This window comes from Salvia splendens, chromosome 2, assembly GCF_004379255.2.
Source record: "Salvia splendens isolate huo1 chromosome 2, SspV2, whole genome shotgun sequence".
Classification (NCBI taxonomy): Eukaryota; Viridiplantae; Streptophyta; class Magnoliopsida; order Lamiales; family Lamiaceae; genus Salvia; species Salvia splendens.
The window spans coordinates 40,001,531-40,017,682 of record NC_056033.1 but is presented as its reverse complement, the minus strand read 5'-3'; the positions used below and the strand labels follow the sequence as shown (position 1 = coordinate 40,017,682).

At 39.8% G+C, this 16,152-nt stretch overlaps 3 protein-coding genes, 1 long non-coding RNA gene and 1 pseudogene across 4 annotated transcripts; 4 read left to right on the top strand and 1 right to left on the bottom strand.

The window, feature by feature from the left end:
- Window positions 1-503: 503 nt before the first annotated feature.
- LOC121768251 lies at window positions 504-2,447 on the top strand (annotated as a pseudogene).
- Window positions 2,448-3,212: 765 nt separating this feature from the next.
- Window positions 3,213-5,395, top strand: LOC121766288 (protein MAIN-LIKE 1-like). Its single transcript, XM_042162544.1, has 3 exons — window positions 3,213-3,399; window positions 3,937-4,797; window positions 4,878-5,395. The coding sequence occupies exons 2-3, from the start codon at window positions 3,944-3,946 to the stop codon at window positions 4,981-4,983; spliced, it is 960 nt and encodes a 319-aa protein (XP_042018478.1). The 5' UTR covers window positions 3,213-3,399; window positions 3,937-3,943; the 3' UTR covers window positions 4,984-5,395.
- Window positions 5,396-5,414: 19 nt separating this feature from the next.
- On the top strand, window positions 5,415-6,182 carry LOC121766302. The gene is made up of 2 exons (XM_042162552.1): window positions 5,415-5,474; window positions 5,543-6,182. The coding sequence occupies exon 2, from the start codon at window positions 5,588-5,590 to the stop codon at window positions 6,050-6,052; it is 465 nt and encodes a 154-aa protein (XP_042018486.1). The 5' UTR covers window positions 5,415-5,474; window positions 5,543-5,587; the 3' UTR covers window positions 6,053-6,182.
- A 4,550-nt stretch (window positions 6,183-10,732) lies between these two features.
- Window positions 10,733-11,312, bottom strand: LOC121770780. Its single transcript, XR_006043852.1, has 2 exons — window positions 11,058-11,312; window positions 10,733-10,988 (listed from the first exon to the last, which is right to left on the bottom strand). It is a non-coding gene; the product is annotated as an uncharacterized LOC121770780 (long non-coding RNA).
- Window positions 11,313-13,181: 1,869 nt separating this feature from the next.
- On the top strand, window positions 13,182-15,361 carry LOC121766272 (heterogeneous nuclear ribonucleoprotein 1-like). The gene is made up of 2 exons (XM_042162543.1): window positions 13,182-13,659; window positions 14,303-15,361. The coding sequence occupies exons 1-2, from the start codon at window positions 13,435-13,437 to the stop codon at window positions 15,164-15,166; spliced, it is 1,089 nt and encodes a 362-aa protein (XP_042018477.1). The 5' UTR covers window positions 13,182-13,434; the 3' UTR covers window positions 15,167-15,361.
- Window positions 15,362-16,152: the final 791 nt, after the last annotated feature.

Below are 16,152 nucleotides of genomic sequence, written 5' to 3'. Positions count from 1 at the left end.
AAATAAAATAGATTGACTATTCACTAACATTCTTGCAATTGTTTTTCTCTTTCTCTTATATTTTACTAATTTATCATTGAAACTCATATTGTCCTAAAATTTCCTACTTTTAAGAGATAAAAGAAGTAATAAGCAGTACAAAAATTTCTTGTTGCCCCATCAAACACATGATTGTTGATAAAATTTTGCCGCCGAAAACAAGGAGATACAATCAACAATTATCTACCTGTTTTAGTGTTTTAACAATATGAGAGAAAATAATAGAGTAAATTGTCAAATAAATCACAAGATTAAATTGTGATCCGTCCTATGAAAGATGAATTTTTTGCAATTATCCCATCCTTTTCTTTTTCTGCAAGATTATGCATTGACGTAGCAACTAGTTTAAAACAAGTGGACAAAACATTGTTCTGAACTTAATTAGATGTTGTCATTTTGCTCAACACCGTTTTATTAACGTGTTTTAAACCGGGTGTCACACCAGATTTATAATCGCCGAAAAATGGAAAAATGAGATTATTGCAAAATTTCATGTTTCGTGATAAGCTAAAAAACACCATAATTATAAAATTACAAAAATGATCAGTTTAAAGTTTAAACTATAATTTTCATTGCCATTGCTTTCACTCATTCAAACTCAATAAGAAAGAAGATGCGCAGAAGCGTTGTTGATCTGATATGTTTCAGAGTTTTTGCTTCTTCAAGGTCGCACAAATCGGGCGGCATTCTCATTCCCCCACCCTCTCTCCCCTCCTCCTACTTCCACAGCGATAGGCACTGTCCTTTCCCGCCGAAGCAGCCTAGAATAGATTTCAGTTGCGTCTGAGAATTAAACGATGCCATCCGCTTGTTTCACGCGATGTTACGAATTCGTCTCACCTTCAGTCGTTGATTTCACGAAACTGTTGAATTCTGTGGTGAAAATGAAGCACTACTCCGTCGCCCTCAACCTGTTCGACGAAATGCGCCTGAGGGGTGCCCCTGTGAATGAGTACACATTGAGCATCGCTATCAATAGCTATTGCCTTCTTCGACGTGTCGACTTCGGTTTTGCTATAATGGGCGTCTTCTTCAAGAGCTCCTACGAACCAAATGTGGCAACATTCTGCATCCTCATTAAAGGTCTCTTCTTGGATGGTAAGCCTGATGAGGCCATGAAATTGTTCGAGAAGCTTTTGCGTTTCCGAATATGCGAGCCTAATGATGTGATGATTCTCACTGTGATAGATGGGCTTTGCAAAGCTGATGAAATTGGTGCAGCTGGTGATTTGCTTAGCGGACTTGAAAGAACTAGTTGGAGACCTAATGTTAAGGTGTATAACGCGTTGCTTGACGGCTTGTGCAAGGCCGGAATGGTGGATGACGCTCTCCACCTTTTGTCGAGGATGGTTGAAAAGCGTGTTTTGATTGATGTTTTCACGTATAATTCGATGATTAAGGGGTTGTGCGATGCTGGTAGGACGAAGGATGCGAGGGGTTTGTTGAATGATATAGCGAATGCTAATGTATCTTTGGATGTTGTTACGTTTGGTATAGTGATAGACGCGTTATGTAGGAAAGGAAAGATGAAAGCGGCCAAGGATGAACTTAAAGTTATGCTGGGATGGAATATCCATCCCGATGTGTTTATTTATAGTGCATTGATAGATGGATATTGTTTCGAGGGGAAATGAAAAGAGCACGAGAGGTTTTTGATTCCATAGTAGAGAAGGGGCTTAAACCCGATATTATATGCTATAGCACCTTAATAAACGGATACTGCAAGATGGGACGAGTGGATGAAGCTTGGCTTCTTTTCCACGACGTGTCTTGCAAAGGTTTGGAGCATAATACGCATACGTACAATACCACGATACATGGATTATTTAGTAAAGACAGATTTGTTGACGGGTGGAAGCTTTTCAAGGATATGGAAGCTCAGCGAGTGAATCATAGCTTCTATACTTTTAATATCTTGTTGGATGGGTTGTGCAGGAACGGGGAAACTAATAAAGCTCTTATGCTACTACGCATGATGGAAGTGAAAGGAGTTGATCCCGATATAGTCTCGTATGGGGACGGATTATGCAAGAATGGAAAATTTGACGTTGCAAGAGAACTTTTCGACAAGCTTCCTTCTAGAGGTTTGCACCCCGATGTTCGTATGTATAATATGATCATTGGTTCACTTTGTCGCGAAGGGTCTTTGGAGGAAGTAAAACATTTGCTCGTAGAGATGAAGAACCGTGGTTGTGCACGCCCAATACGGTGACATACAACATTATTGTGGAGAGTTTGTTAAGGAGAAATGAGGTTCACATGATTGAACCTTTCTTAGAAAATATCCATTGGAAGGAATCCTCAACAGATTTGTTAAAGGAAAATGTATCATACTGTAGTAGTTAGTTTCGTATCATCTTTTACACTCCTGCCGTCTCAATTTTGAAATTCGAATTTAAAACACGAAATATATTTTTGTAAATAAAAAGTTGGGAATTGTGACGCCCGACTTTTCCTATTCCTTTAAATTGTTTTTGGATTAATGTCGAATTTTTTTTTAGCCAATTATCGTTCCGTTTTATTTTGAGAGCCTATGGAATTTATTTTTTTTTAAGAACCCGAAATATTAAAAAATTATTTAATTCCTCCTGCAGTCAAATAAATATCTCTCAATCCCATTACTATGGGGTTTTCTCCATATCTCCTTCTCTCCTTAAAAATCTCCAACCAAATACTCCGTTAACTCTATTCATACATCTCCTTCCACAATCTAGCAAAACCGCCGTTCCACAGTTTTCTTCCTTTCATTGGAGTTTGAAGGAGAAACTAAGAGAGTTGCAATTTTTTCAATACCTTCTCTTCTGCAAGTTTGCCTCTTCCGGAAGGTATATACACAATTCCTGGAGAAAATCGCGTATATAGGCCACTTGGCCTTTAAAATAACGCAAATGTACCCATATTGTTATCAATTCCATTTATGGGAAAAACGCCGATGAAGTTGGCGTGTTTATAAGTAAAAACGCCAGTGAGATTGGCGTGTCTATACGCAAAAACGCCAACATAGTTGGCGTTTTACAATGGCACCGTATCTTGCTCGTATTTTTAATCAAAATACTTAAATTTAAACACGCCAATCTTGATGGCGTCTTTACTAAATAAAACGCCAAGGTCATTGGCGTGTTTAACGTAAAAAACGCCAACCTGATCGGCGTTTTTACTAAAAGACGCCAACACCATTGGCGTCTTTGTTCAGAAACATATACTAGCAGCAGACAGTCGCGAAAAATTCACACCACAGACCCACTTCGCGATTTTCTCTAGCAGCGGCCAAATCCTTCGCAAATTCGTCCGTGTCTTTGTGATTTCGCCCTCCATTCATCAATCGGTGCTAGTTTTCCCCAAATTCGTCCAATTTATTCGGTTAGTATGCTTATCTTTTACATTATTAGAGTAATTGTTGGATATTTAGCTAGGGTTTGTAATGTGTTGCGATTTGAGTTGAAATATTGTGCATATGGATTATTTGTATGACGTTAGTGTTGATTATTATGTTGGATTGTTTGGGTTAAGTGAATTTGTGTATAAATTTGATTATAAACCAAAATCGTAGGGTTTGATAGCTTAAAAATTGGGCAAATTGATTTGGTTTATGTGGGTTTTGGTTAATGTCTTTTTTTAGTTTGAAATGTTAATTTTGTGTACATTGTTAGGTTGAAATTGAAATTGTTAGGTTGGTTAAACTAAAATTGGGTAAGTTGAATTGGTGGAAAATTGATGTATATTGTTTATTTGAACTGTTACTTTTGTGTAGGTGAATTGTGTTATGATGTTGAAGTTGTGTATTGTGAATTGTTTGATATAGGTGTTCCATTTTGTGATATTGTATTAAATTGTTTGTAATTATTGAATTTGTTTAGGTTTGTTTGTTGTTTAATTTGGAATATGAATGTTGTGTAGGTGATTTATGGCATCTTCTTCAACTTCTCGTCGTCGGCTCTTATGTGGTCCTGAGGACCCCTCCGTATTATATCTGCAGAGACAACACGTCTCTAATAACATATGGGCAGGAGTGCCATCGGAAGACGTACGGTGTAGAAGATACGAAGGAATCATATGGGATGTTCCCATAAATCCTCGTGTTTTGGCGGTTATAGATGAGATGGGGTTCGGCGGGATGTTGAGGTGTGGTCAACCGAAAGACATTGACCACCATCTTATCACCGCTTTGATTGAACGTTGGAGGCCAGAGACTCACACGTTTCACTTTCCAGTCGGTGAAGCGACTGTGAGCTTAGAGGACGTGGAGGTCTTATGGGGCCTCAAAACTGACGGTGAGCCTCTGACGGGTTACATCCCCACTAAGGATGTCAACTATTGGAAGGATGTTTGTCTGGGTTTTCTTGGCTTTATTCCAGATGCAGTTGATCTAAAAGAATTGAACTGGAAGCAGACAAGCTTATCAAATCAACTGCGGATTGAGTTGAGTGATGACCACGAGCAATACATGTACAATCAACGTGCTCGTGTGTATTGTCTGCTGTTACTGGGTGGTCTACTGATCCCGAACGCTACCGGTAATAAAATTCCCTTCTTCTACCTTCAGTTTTTCATGGATATAGAACAATGTGCTAGCTATAGCTGGGGAGGTGCGACTCTTGCCTGCTTGTACCACAATCTATGTGAAGCTGCACTTGGTAAGAGGACCGATGTCGGGGGAGCTCTTACATTGTTACAGCTGTGGGCTTGGGAAAGAATCCCAATTATTAGACCGCAGATGCTGAACCCCGCGCCCGTAGACTACTTACCATGTGCAGTCGCGTAAGTTGTCCACTAATTACTCTTTTAAGCATAATTTTTATTGATTTTTGTGTTGTTCGCTCATAATTTAATTTTTGTAGATGGACTGGTCGGGCCTCTTATGTAAAAGCACCGGGGCATTGCATTGAAACTTTCAGAGATCAGTTCTCAACAATGCATGTCAATCAGGTAATTTACGTAAACTAAATTGTTGCTAGTGTGTTGTTTTGATTGAACTTGTTTTGACTAAATAAGTTTCATATTTAGTTTATTTGGAGGCCGTATGAATCGCGAAATCTGCCGGATGTTTGTGTTGCCGGTCGTCCTATATGGACGTCGATGACAACACTAATCTGCTGGAATATGGTTGAGCCACACATGCCACAGCGGGTGTTGCGACAATTTGGGATTGTCCAACCTTATATCCCGATTGTCGACCGGTTCCACGGATCTGATTTTACGAAACAGGATCGACGTGGCAAAGCAGGTCGGAACTGGGTTCAGTGGCACGCCAATCATATACAAGATTGGCATAATAGGCACGACACGGTGTATGTTGATTTGGAGTACTCAATGGTGCCTGTTGCTACTGATGAGTACATGGATTGGTTTCGCCGGATAACCGTAGTGTACTAACAAAACCTGGGGTGCATTCTCATGAGGGCTTCCATGAAACGGCGGCCTCTCATCACTACGCGGTAGATTTCAACAACTTTTCTTTGTTTAATTTCATAAGATGAAATGTAATTAACACTGAAAATTGTAGGTGGAGACCCTTCACAAAATACGCCACTTTCTTAGGGAGCAAGACATGTCAGGACGGCCGGATTTATTCACCATTTCGAGAATGGTTGAAGATGGCCTCCAGATATGTGGGGAAGCTGAGACGATGGACCACCGTCCTTCACAGCGCTCTGAGCTGGACCTTGACATGCCCGTGCGGCAAAAAGCGAAGCGGCGTGGAAAGAAGAAAGTTGGTGGAGAGTCGTCATCATCAAGGATGGATACTCAGTTGGTTGATGATTCTGATGACGATTTTGTGGCTCCACCTCCACCAAGATCTGCCGTGCGGGGTCGTCACTCAGTCAGCCACACGGGTGGTACAGGAGAAGATTTCGGTCTCAGCGATCAACAATCTCCACCTCGGTCTTCTGCGAGAGACGACATTGATTTAGAGAATGCCGTCGTTGAAGATACTCCTCCGTCTAGAATCCCTAAGACCAGCATCGGGAAGGGAATCCGTAGTCTGTTTATGCGTAAAAGGCGAGACGAGTGAACGTTGCCCGAACTTTTTATATTGGTGTTTTTACATTGATTTGAACGCTTTATATAAGTAATTTGATATATTGTATTGATATTGGTGTTTTTTCATTCATTTGGCGTATGTATATTAGTAATTTGATAAATCCGCTTTTTATACGTGTGTATGTTGATAATTTGAACTCGTATAAGCTGGATTGGTACATTTTTTTGAAATACGCCACTCACGATGGCGTTTTTAACTTGAAACATTTTTCCAATCTTTTGCCACGCCAAGGCTGAGTTTCTGAACAAACACGCCAAGCTTACTAGGCGTTTTTTAAAGCACGCCAACTTCGATGGCGTTTTTCCTATAAAACGCCAACTTAGATGGCGTTTTTTTAAACACGCCACTCAAGATGGCGTGTCTAAGTCCGAAAATTTTTTTGCAATTTTCTGCCACACCGAGGTTAAGGTTCTGAACAAACACGCCAAGCTTACTAGGCGTTTTTTAAAACACGCCAACGACGATGGCATTTTTTCGATAAAACGCCATATTCAGTGGCGTTTTTTTAAACACGCCACTCAAGATGGCGTGTCTAAGTCCGAATTTTTTTTTGCAATTTTCTGCCACACCGAGGTTGAGGTTCTGAACAAACACGCCAATCGGCGTCTTTAAAACACGCCAACGAAATAGGCGTTTCTAGATAAAAACGCCAACTTAGATGGCGTTTTTAACACAAACCCGCCAACTTAGATGGCGTTTTTAGGAAAAACGCCATCTTGAGTGGCGTTTTTAATAAACTAAATTTTACGTTTTGCATATTCTATGACTCGCCAAAATATTAGTAAAACAGAACAATTTTCTATTCAATAAATAACTACGACGCCGCCAAAATATAAGTAAAACAGAACAAACAGAACAATGTTCAATTCAGCTAAATAGTTGTTACACATTCAATTGTCTCGCCTTCTCCGGGTAAAGAAGCTACGGATACCCTTCCCGATTCTGGCGGTGGAGAGTCTAGACGGAGGAGTATCTTGCACAACGACATTCTCTAAATCCACCCCGAAATAATCGTCTCGCACAGAAGACCTAGGTGGAGAATGTGGGATATCACTGAGACCGATGTCTTCGCCTGTACCACCAGTGTGGCTGACAGAATGCCGACCTCGAACTACAGATCTTGGTGGAGGTGGAGGCATAACATCATGATCGGCATCATCAGTGTGGCTGATAGAATGACGACCTCGAACTGCAGATCTTGATGGAGGTGGAGGCATAAAATCGTCAGCGGCATCATCTACCAACTGAGTATCCATCCTTGAAGAAGCATTCGGGCAGTTGCGTCTGTCGTGCCCTGGTTGACGGCAATGTTTACATCGGCGTCGGGCGCGTGGCTGGTCAGCTTCACGGACATCCATCTGATTAGGAATCCTAGTAGTACGATATCGACCTCGACTTTTAGGCATTAACTGGGCTCGTGAACATTGCAAAGTCCATTCAGGTACAGCCCAATAATCTTGGTGTCTGATTGGATTGAACACCGTAGAATACTGGTGTACCCAAACACTTGTGCGGTATACGTTATCAACAAGCGACAGCATGGGCTCGTTTCTAAACCGCGCAACTGCCGCTGCATGTGAACATGGAAGCCTCCACATCTGCCACTTTTGACATTTGCAGTTCGACTCCAAGTACTTTACCTTCCACTTATTACCGCCCTTTCCACCAATTCGACGCTTTGTTCGAACCACGTAAAGCCCTGCAATTGTGTTTGGGACTCTCACATTATGTAATTGACCTTTTACATCATTTTTGCACACCTTTGCATGGGCCCACGGGGTAAGTGGTGTGGCACACTGTGTTGATGCAATTGACCGCTCATTAAACCATTCTATTGTCCTCCAAAATATCAGATCAATGCAAGCTTTAATTGGGAGTTGTCTTGCGCCTCTCAACACATTGTTGTAAGATTCAACCATATTAGTGGTCATCTCACCCCATCTTTTGTGTTTGTCATACGCCAAACTCCATTTTTCTAACTCCACGGCATCAAGGTACTGCACAGCCTCGTTGTTGATGGTTCGAAGTAAACGACGTCTGATCTTAAACTTGCGTTTCTTTGTAGCAATACCAATTTTCCAAACAAGTTTTTTTACCATGATGCCTTTGTGATTCTGCAAAACATTTTTTCTAACATATACCAAGCAAAATCTGTGATGCCCCACATTGGGTTCTTCTTTCCATATGGGAGAATTCATTGCATCTATGATTCCCACATGCCTATCAGATATTACACATATTTCATGCTTGGCTACGTGAATTCTAATACGTTCCATAAACCAATTCCAACTTTGTATGGTTTCCTCATCAACAATGGCATATGCAATAGGCAAACATTTCTTATTAGCATCAAATCCAACGGCAATAAGAATTTTACCTCGATATCGTCCACGTAGATGAGTTCCATCAACGGTTAAAACTGGTTTGCATAGTTGAAAAGCCTCCACAGCTGGACCAAAAGCCCAAAATACGTACTTGAAAACCTTGTTCATACCGTTGCTTAATCTTTCATCATGTAACCATTCGACAATTGTGCCAGGATTTTGTCTTTGCAACACATTCAAATAACCTGGTAAAACTTTGAAATTCCACGCCCACGAACCATACACAAGCTCAATAGCTGTCCTCCGAGCATACCATGCTTTCTTGTAACTAACTTTCACATGAAATCTATTTTCAATATCCGCCACAATTGCTTTTACCTTGTAGCAAGGATCGTTTTCTATCTGATGTCGAACACTCAACGCTATCATACCCGACGAAAGATTAGCGTGCCCATTATAATTACGATCCCCCATGCAAGTATGAGCAGTGCTAAACACTCTAATTTGCCAGTGTTCATCATGCTTCCTCAATGTTGCTCGGCACTCCCACAAACATGGCGGTAAGGACTTATCTTTCGGATTTCCTTGTGGCCACTTACAAACTGCATGCCATCTCTTTCCTTTACTTTCAACAACTGTATATTGTCGGATTTTTTCCAAATGCCAAAAAGTCACAGCTGACTTCAATTCCAATTTGGTTTTAAATTTAGTATGCAAACCGACATTGCTCGGATCTTTTTCACTCCAATAATGCACATTGAGATCATCAGACTCAAAGTTTTTTGGATCAAAACTATCATATGGACCTGGTAAGGTGCGAAAATAGTTCATACCAGGCTGTGGGAACTGTGGAACTACTCTTTCTCGTACTGCTCTTCCTCCAATTGATGTTTCGCCAACCACTGTTTCTCCAACCGGAATGGATGTTCTTGGAGCAACAAATTGGTCCTCATCCGACGAAGCACCATCTGAATCTGTACTATCCGGATCGACATCTTCAGAATCATAAGGTGATTGTGGATCAAGAAAGTCGGCTTTATCAATACCAATTATGTCCTCAACCACAGCTGGGTTGTCACTGTCCCCTAAATGCACGCCTCCAATATCAAAATCTTGTGTTGTATCGAAGCATGGTTCTTGGCCTCTCGTAGACGTACCAACATCAAAATCCTGTGTTGCAGCGAAATATGGTTCTCGGCCTCTCGTAGACGTACCAACATCATTACTCATGAGATGATGACTATGTTGTTGAGTAATTGACGAATACTCAACATACAATTCAATTTGACCTCCTGTAGTCATACTCTCACTAAACATTAGTGGCATGTATACTTCTTCTAGTAAAATACCTATATACGTGATTGAAGATCCATAGAATATATGACGTTTCCATACTATTTGAAGTTTGTTTTCAAATCTGTTTATCCCCATTTTTTCACAAATTGTTTCCACAAGCTTATCGTAGGAAATACTTTCATCCAACATAATCAATCCTTTTGCAAAAGGAGGATCATATGAAATAACTGTTCCGGGAATTATATTTCCACCCCAATATAAATGGACACACCACGTCATACTATCTGCATTAATGTCAAACACAAATATTGGTCAAAAATATTTCTTTACAGTGCACTACAATATATACTATCATAACAACCTATCAAATATGGGTAAAAAATTAGATATACTACAACATATAATACCATAACAATTGGTCAAAATATTTCTATTAATTATAATACAATTTATAATACTATAACAATCCATCAAATAATTATATAAATTACACTACAATATATACTATCATAATAATCCATCAAATATTGATATTGGTAGACTAATGTTGGAAGAATGAGTTAAAAATTAGTTATACTAACCGATTGCGAGTACTAATATTTGGAAGAAATGAGCCAAAATAGAAATCTACACGCTTCAATCCACCACCGGGTTAACCCGACCAAGGCAAGCGTTTTCGCGTTTTTCAGCTTTGGGAAGGTTTTTCGCGTTTTGGGGAGGGAGGAAATGTGATTAGGGTCTGCGATTTTGGGGGAGATCTGAGATATATGGTTCAACCGAAAAACGCCGATCAGGTTGTCGTTTTTTACGTTAAACACGCCAATGACCTTGGCGTTTTATTTAGTAAAGACGCCATCAAGATTGGCGTGTTCAAATTTAAGTATTTTGGTTAAAAATACGAGCAAGATACGGTGCCATTGTAAAACGCCAACTATGTTGGCGTTTTTGCGTATAGACACGCCAATCTCACTGGCGTTTTTACTTATAAACACGCCAACTTCATCGGCGTTTTTCCCATAAATGGAATTGATAACAAAATGGGTACATTTGCGTTATTTTAAAGGCAAAATCGCCTATAAACGCGTTTTTCTCCAATTCCTGATAGTCTCTGCATTCAATTCTATGATTTAGTTTCACATAATCACACACGGGAATAAATCCCTTTTGAAATTCTCGAAACTGTTGAATGATGGATTCGTGTGAAAGCCTCGATCTTTAACACTATTAGAAGCTGCCCTTTTGTTTTCCCTTCAATTCAATTCTTGGAAAATATTTCTGTCTACCTACTAAAAATTGGAATCGGATAATCAGAAATTTAATAAAGGTGAGAATGGGGAAAAGGGGATGGAACTTACCTGTTGTGCGAACGGTGCTGCTCGGCGACGAAGGAGCGGTGACGGCTGCGAATTGCAGCGGCTATGGACGGCGGCTGCTGGTACAGCAGCGAGTGAGAGGGAGAGAATTTGTTTTAGGGGGTTTTGTGTATACTTGGATATAGAGACGAGAACCTGAGCTTGTTGTGAGGGAATTGTTGTGGTGAATTTTTGGAAGAATGGCGGAAGGAGAGAGAGACGTGAGATTGAGAGAGATAGGAATTTTAATAAAATTGAATGAAGAAGAAAGAGGCCGGGAGACGTGTTTGGAGGCTGGGAGTATTTTAGTTCATTTGTTTAAAGGCTTGGCCCATTTAATTCATTTACAAATTTTGGACCTCTAATTAAATCTTTGTTTTTGTTTAATAGGCCTACTGGGCTTTGTGTAGTAGAAAACCTTTAGTAGGAATACATCATTTCTTTTTACTCTCATTTCTCTCTGTTAACACGTGTTTTAGATTAAAAATATTAGACCTTAATTATGGATAATTTTCTGAAATCTTCAAAATATTTCTTTATGCAGATGTTATATGGTTCAAATAATTAAATGATGAATGTTTAGTTCTCTGCCCATTTTTTGTCGATGTTGTTTAATTTGATTGATAAATCTGATTGATTATATGAAGTTGTGGTAGAAAGGATGAATGAATAAGTTGAGCACACACTTAGGATTCATGCATTGTTAAATTTATTTATTTTGCAAAGTCTGATTTTTACATATTGTATTATGTCGAAAAGGGTGAGCTTGTGCACATTGTTCACCGTGGGAACAGAAAGTGATTGAGAAGTAAGCATTTGAGGTGAGCTTTCTTTTTAAATAAGGGCAATGCCATAAGTATATTTTTATGTGAAAATAATATGAATATTTGTCATGTCGTGTTTTGTTTTATCTATGGAACCTATCTGATGTGGCTTTTGCCATCAATGGATAATCGAATTCGGGTCTGTTTAGGGAGTGAGTCCCTATTCAGGCTAGTGTACACCTATGGAGATCGTGAGCCGTCTTTTGGGTCGGCCGGTCTAGTGACTTGGAATGTGGCCACTTTCCTTGTCATCAATGGATCAGATATGGTAGATATCTATGGGAAAATGACTGCAGTCACGAGTTTTACGATGGAAATGATTTTAGTGTCTTGGGGCGATTTCTAAAGTTAAAACCCCAAGTTCACTCAATGGTGGCATGATAAATACTTTTTATAAAATGTTTTCGGCATGAGTCCACTGAGTGCATCAAGTACTCAGCCCTGCATTTTCTTTTTAAAAATGTGCAGGTTGAGCGTGACGGGTGCGGTGGGCGTTGAGCAAGACCGTTGAAGAAATTTAAGTGTGTAGAATGTGTCATGTCTTCACACGTGGAATATTCCTTCTCTCAAATGCTTCCGCTAAGTTGTTCTTCTTCTTTTGAGTTCTTGTATCGTTGAGATAGTATTCATTTTTGAGTTGTTGATTGTTGAGATACTCTGATTTTATTCGAGCTATTCCTATTTGTTTCGGGCTATGGTTGAGTTATGTTGTTTTCCCCTTTCTTCCCTGCTTCTTTAATCCTCCTAGTCGCGATCAACCGTATTTTCTATCCTTAGAAAATGCGGGCGTGACAGGAATATACAAAAAACAATTCAAATGTAGATATGGGCCTCTCCCGAGCAATTCAAAAATTCGGCCTCCAGTCCTGCCTATTACTTATATGAAGGCTTTGGCGGCAAGCCCATATAAAGTTCCTTATCATTTGTACAAGGGTGGTTCTAATCGTAGCTCCATTTTTATATACTACTAGCTTTTTTTAAAGATTCAATTCTGGTATTAGCCTATAAATACATAAAGTTTTTGTCAAAATCATAAATTGTAAGAATAAAAACTAAATTTGAAGTTGAAGTGGATACTGAGATTTGTCTGCCACAAATCACTATATAACACAACTAAACTACCCCTCCATAATTTCTTGTAAAATTCAATTAAAATTTCAATACGAAAACAATGGTAGTGGAAAGAAGGAATATTAAATTAGATTCCTTAATAAAACCAACAAGGAGAAAATAGATTCCTACATAGAATATGATAAAAAAAACTCTCCAACGTGTAGCCCTTTGAACACACCACCAATTCAGATTCACTCTCCTCACTTTTGGGATCCCTTTTTCTCTCTCTCATCATACTTCTAACAAACAATTCTCTCTCTCTCTCTCACACACACACACTCCCCCGCCTTTCCCTTTCTCTCTTTCCCCCCAATTTTTTCCTTCCGCGCTCCACCCCAGAAAAAACCCTAGTTTCCTCCCCCTCCCAAGCTCTCGTTCCGAATTCCCCACCTCTCCCTCTCCCTGGCTAATTCACCCGCGCAAATTGGAATTCAGGTGAAATCATGGACGATTCGGAGCAGAATAAGCTGTTTGTCGGGGGCATTTCGTGGGACACGACGGACGATGTGCTCAGGGACCATTTTGGCAAGTACGGCGTCGTTTTGGGCTCCGTGATTGCTCGGGATCGGGATTCCGGTCGCCCCAGGGGCTTCGCTTTCGTCACCTTTTCGGAATCTTCCGCCGTCGACCGCACTCTGCAGGATTCCCATCAAATTCTCAGCAGAACGGTCTGCTCCTTGTTAATTTTACTTTTTATATATATTATGCTCTCGTTTGCTTTATTTTTAGGGCTTTTTTTGTCGGCTGATTTTATACTCTTTAAAATTATCTCTTTTTCGCGCTTGTGTGTCTGTCAATTAGTGTATATTTTTCCTTTTTTTTTCTCTCTTTTCTTTTGTTTTTTTTCCAGTGCATGTCTGGATAACACAGTCGTGGTCAATGGGATTCTACATTCTCGCTGCTCTATTTTCATACTAGTGTTTTGTTTTCGAAGTTGGGAGATTCTGCTTCCGCGCATGCAGGTCTTATGCACTGTAGTTTTGTTTCTGATCGGAAGTTTTTTGGGCTGTTATATTCTGCTATAAATATTCTACTACTACTACTACTACTCCTATTTTCGGCCTTTTCCCATTTTTGGTATTTTTTCATTTACTGTGTTCCCTTGTGTTTGCAAATGGAGTAGTGCCTGTTTGCAGGTTTTTGTCATGAGTTTCCTTTTTTTGTAATTATCTTTTGGTCTTGTTTTGTCAAGGGTTTCCTTTCCTTTTTCATGTTAAAATGTTTTACTTTTCTGGTTTACTGAAAACTTGATATTCTTCATTGGCTGGAGTTGTTTAACCTTTCAAGCTTTTGTATGACTTATTCTTATAGGTCGAAGTCAAAAGGGCCATTCCCAGAAGCGAACAACAAAGTCAACAACAGAATAACAAGGGATTGAGTAGGAATAATAGTAGGGCTAACAGTAGGAGCAACGAGCAGTTTAGGACGAAGAAGATATTTGTAGGGGGTTTATCGGCTAACTTGACTGAAGAAGAATTCAGAGGTTACTTTGAGAACTTTGGTAGGATTACTGATGTAGTTGTGATGCATGATAATCTGACTCATAGGCCGAGGGGATTTGGTTTTATTACCTTTGACTCAGAGGATTCTGTAGAGGAAGTTATGCAGAAGAATTTCCACGAATTGACTGGAAAGCTTGTCGAGGTTAAAAGGGCTGTGCCAAAGGATGGACTTGGTAGTGGTAGCGTTGGTTATAATGGAAGATTAGGTGGCGGAAGAAGCCCTACTAGCTTCAGTTCTTATCAGCAGGGGAGTTACACACCTTATAGTTCTAGATTTGGGTATTTCCCTGGGTATGGTGGTAATGTGGCTGGCTACCCATATGGAGCTGGGATATTTGGTGGTGGATATCCTCCTTCTGGAGGGTATGGGGGAATTAGTTACGGTCTGACTCCAATTGCTCCGAGGAGTCCTTGGAATCCAGCGATGGTTGGTGTCAGGGGAAGTTTCCTGCCTTATGGAAGCTGTGCTCCTGTGTATCCGTCCTATGTGAATGGGATGGGACTGTCTATTAACGGATATGGTGGGATCTTGGGTGGAGATGCTCAACACACGGCTGAATCAACACCCCCTCAGACTAGTATAAATAATGTAGAGGCCAATTCTTTTGGTTCTGGAAGAAACTTTGGAGGTGTGGCTAGCAAACAGAGTCACAGAGCTGCTAACTCAAGCTGACTGCTTGACGTCTTGATTGTGGATATTGACATGTTAGAAGTTTCTCCCACTGGTGGAGTTGGTCATCATTCTTCCAATGTCCATGTGCTAGATCTCATTCTAATTCTTATAAAGATATGGTGTGTTTTCCTGTTTTTCAATGGAATCTGGATTCAGTTATTGTAATATAATTTATTCATAAATTTATTTTTTTCATACAGTATTTCTGATCTGTTTGACACAGTTTGGTTTGATCAAGCTAGCCCTGACTCGCTGTTGCTTGGATGATGCTTGCTAGGATGGTTCTTGTTTATTACGTTCAGTCTTGTTTTGAAGTGGGTTCCGTAAATGTCTTGAACTGATTTTCTGAGTCAGCTGTGTAATAATCTTTGGTGGTCATCTCTATCTACTTTATCCAATGCTTATGATAAATAAATCTGAGTTCCTCTTTAAACTGTCAAGTGAAATGAATATATGCTACTCGGATTCATGTAACATACAACACTCCGCATTCTTAAATCATTTTGTCACCATGAGTAGCCTTTGTGTTTCATACTATTAGCTATTGAAGAACAGAGGAAGCAGAGCTTGTGGGAGTTGTTTTGTGGTGATAAGTGTTGTATAGAATTAATGTGAACCTAATTGACATGCTATGATAGAATTATAAAGTAAGTAATTTGTCTGGAATCTGCTGTTTTTAGTTTCCTACGGAAAGGTTATATGGTTGATAAATGATGTTAGCTGATGATAAGTTTGGAACAGCATGTGGGAAGTAAGCAGTGTGACAGGTTGCTTGTTCATATATCCTTATTCTTGTGCATTGAAAATAAAATTCGCTTTGTCGTCTAATCCTGTCGTGTTCTCATGTGTTGCCTGTGAAAATAAGAGCACTATCAGTTGGCCATCCGCCGCCAACGAATTTCCTCTGCTGGTTACTATACTATGGGAAGCACGATTGATAGAACAACCAACAATTTTATTTTTTGCAGTTGCTTACACATCAGTCA

Bases quoted from the DNA above. Each gene is read 5' to 3' on its own strand.
- LOC121766288 (XM_042162544.1), top strand. From the start codon at position 3,944: ATGGCATCTTCTTCAACTTCTCGTCGTCGGCTCTTATGTGGTCCTGAG. The intron at 4,798-4,877 runs GTAAGTTGTCCA...TAATTTTTGTAG, and splicing joins TACTTACCATGTGCAGTCGC to ATGGACTGGTCGGGCCTCTT.
- LOC121766302 (XM_042162552.1), top strand. From the start codon at position 5,588: ATGTCAGGACGGCCGGATTTATTCACCATTTCGAGAATGGTTGAAGAT.
- LOC121766272 (XM_042162543.1), top strand. From the start codon at position 13,435: ATGGACGATTCGGAGCAGAATAAGCTGTTTGTCGGGGGCATTTCGTGG. The intron at 13,660-14,302 runs GTCTGCTCCTTG...TTATTCTTATAG, and splicing joins ATCAAATTCTCAGCAGAACG to GTCGAAGTCAAAAGGGCCAT.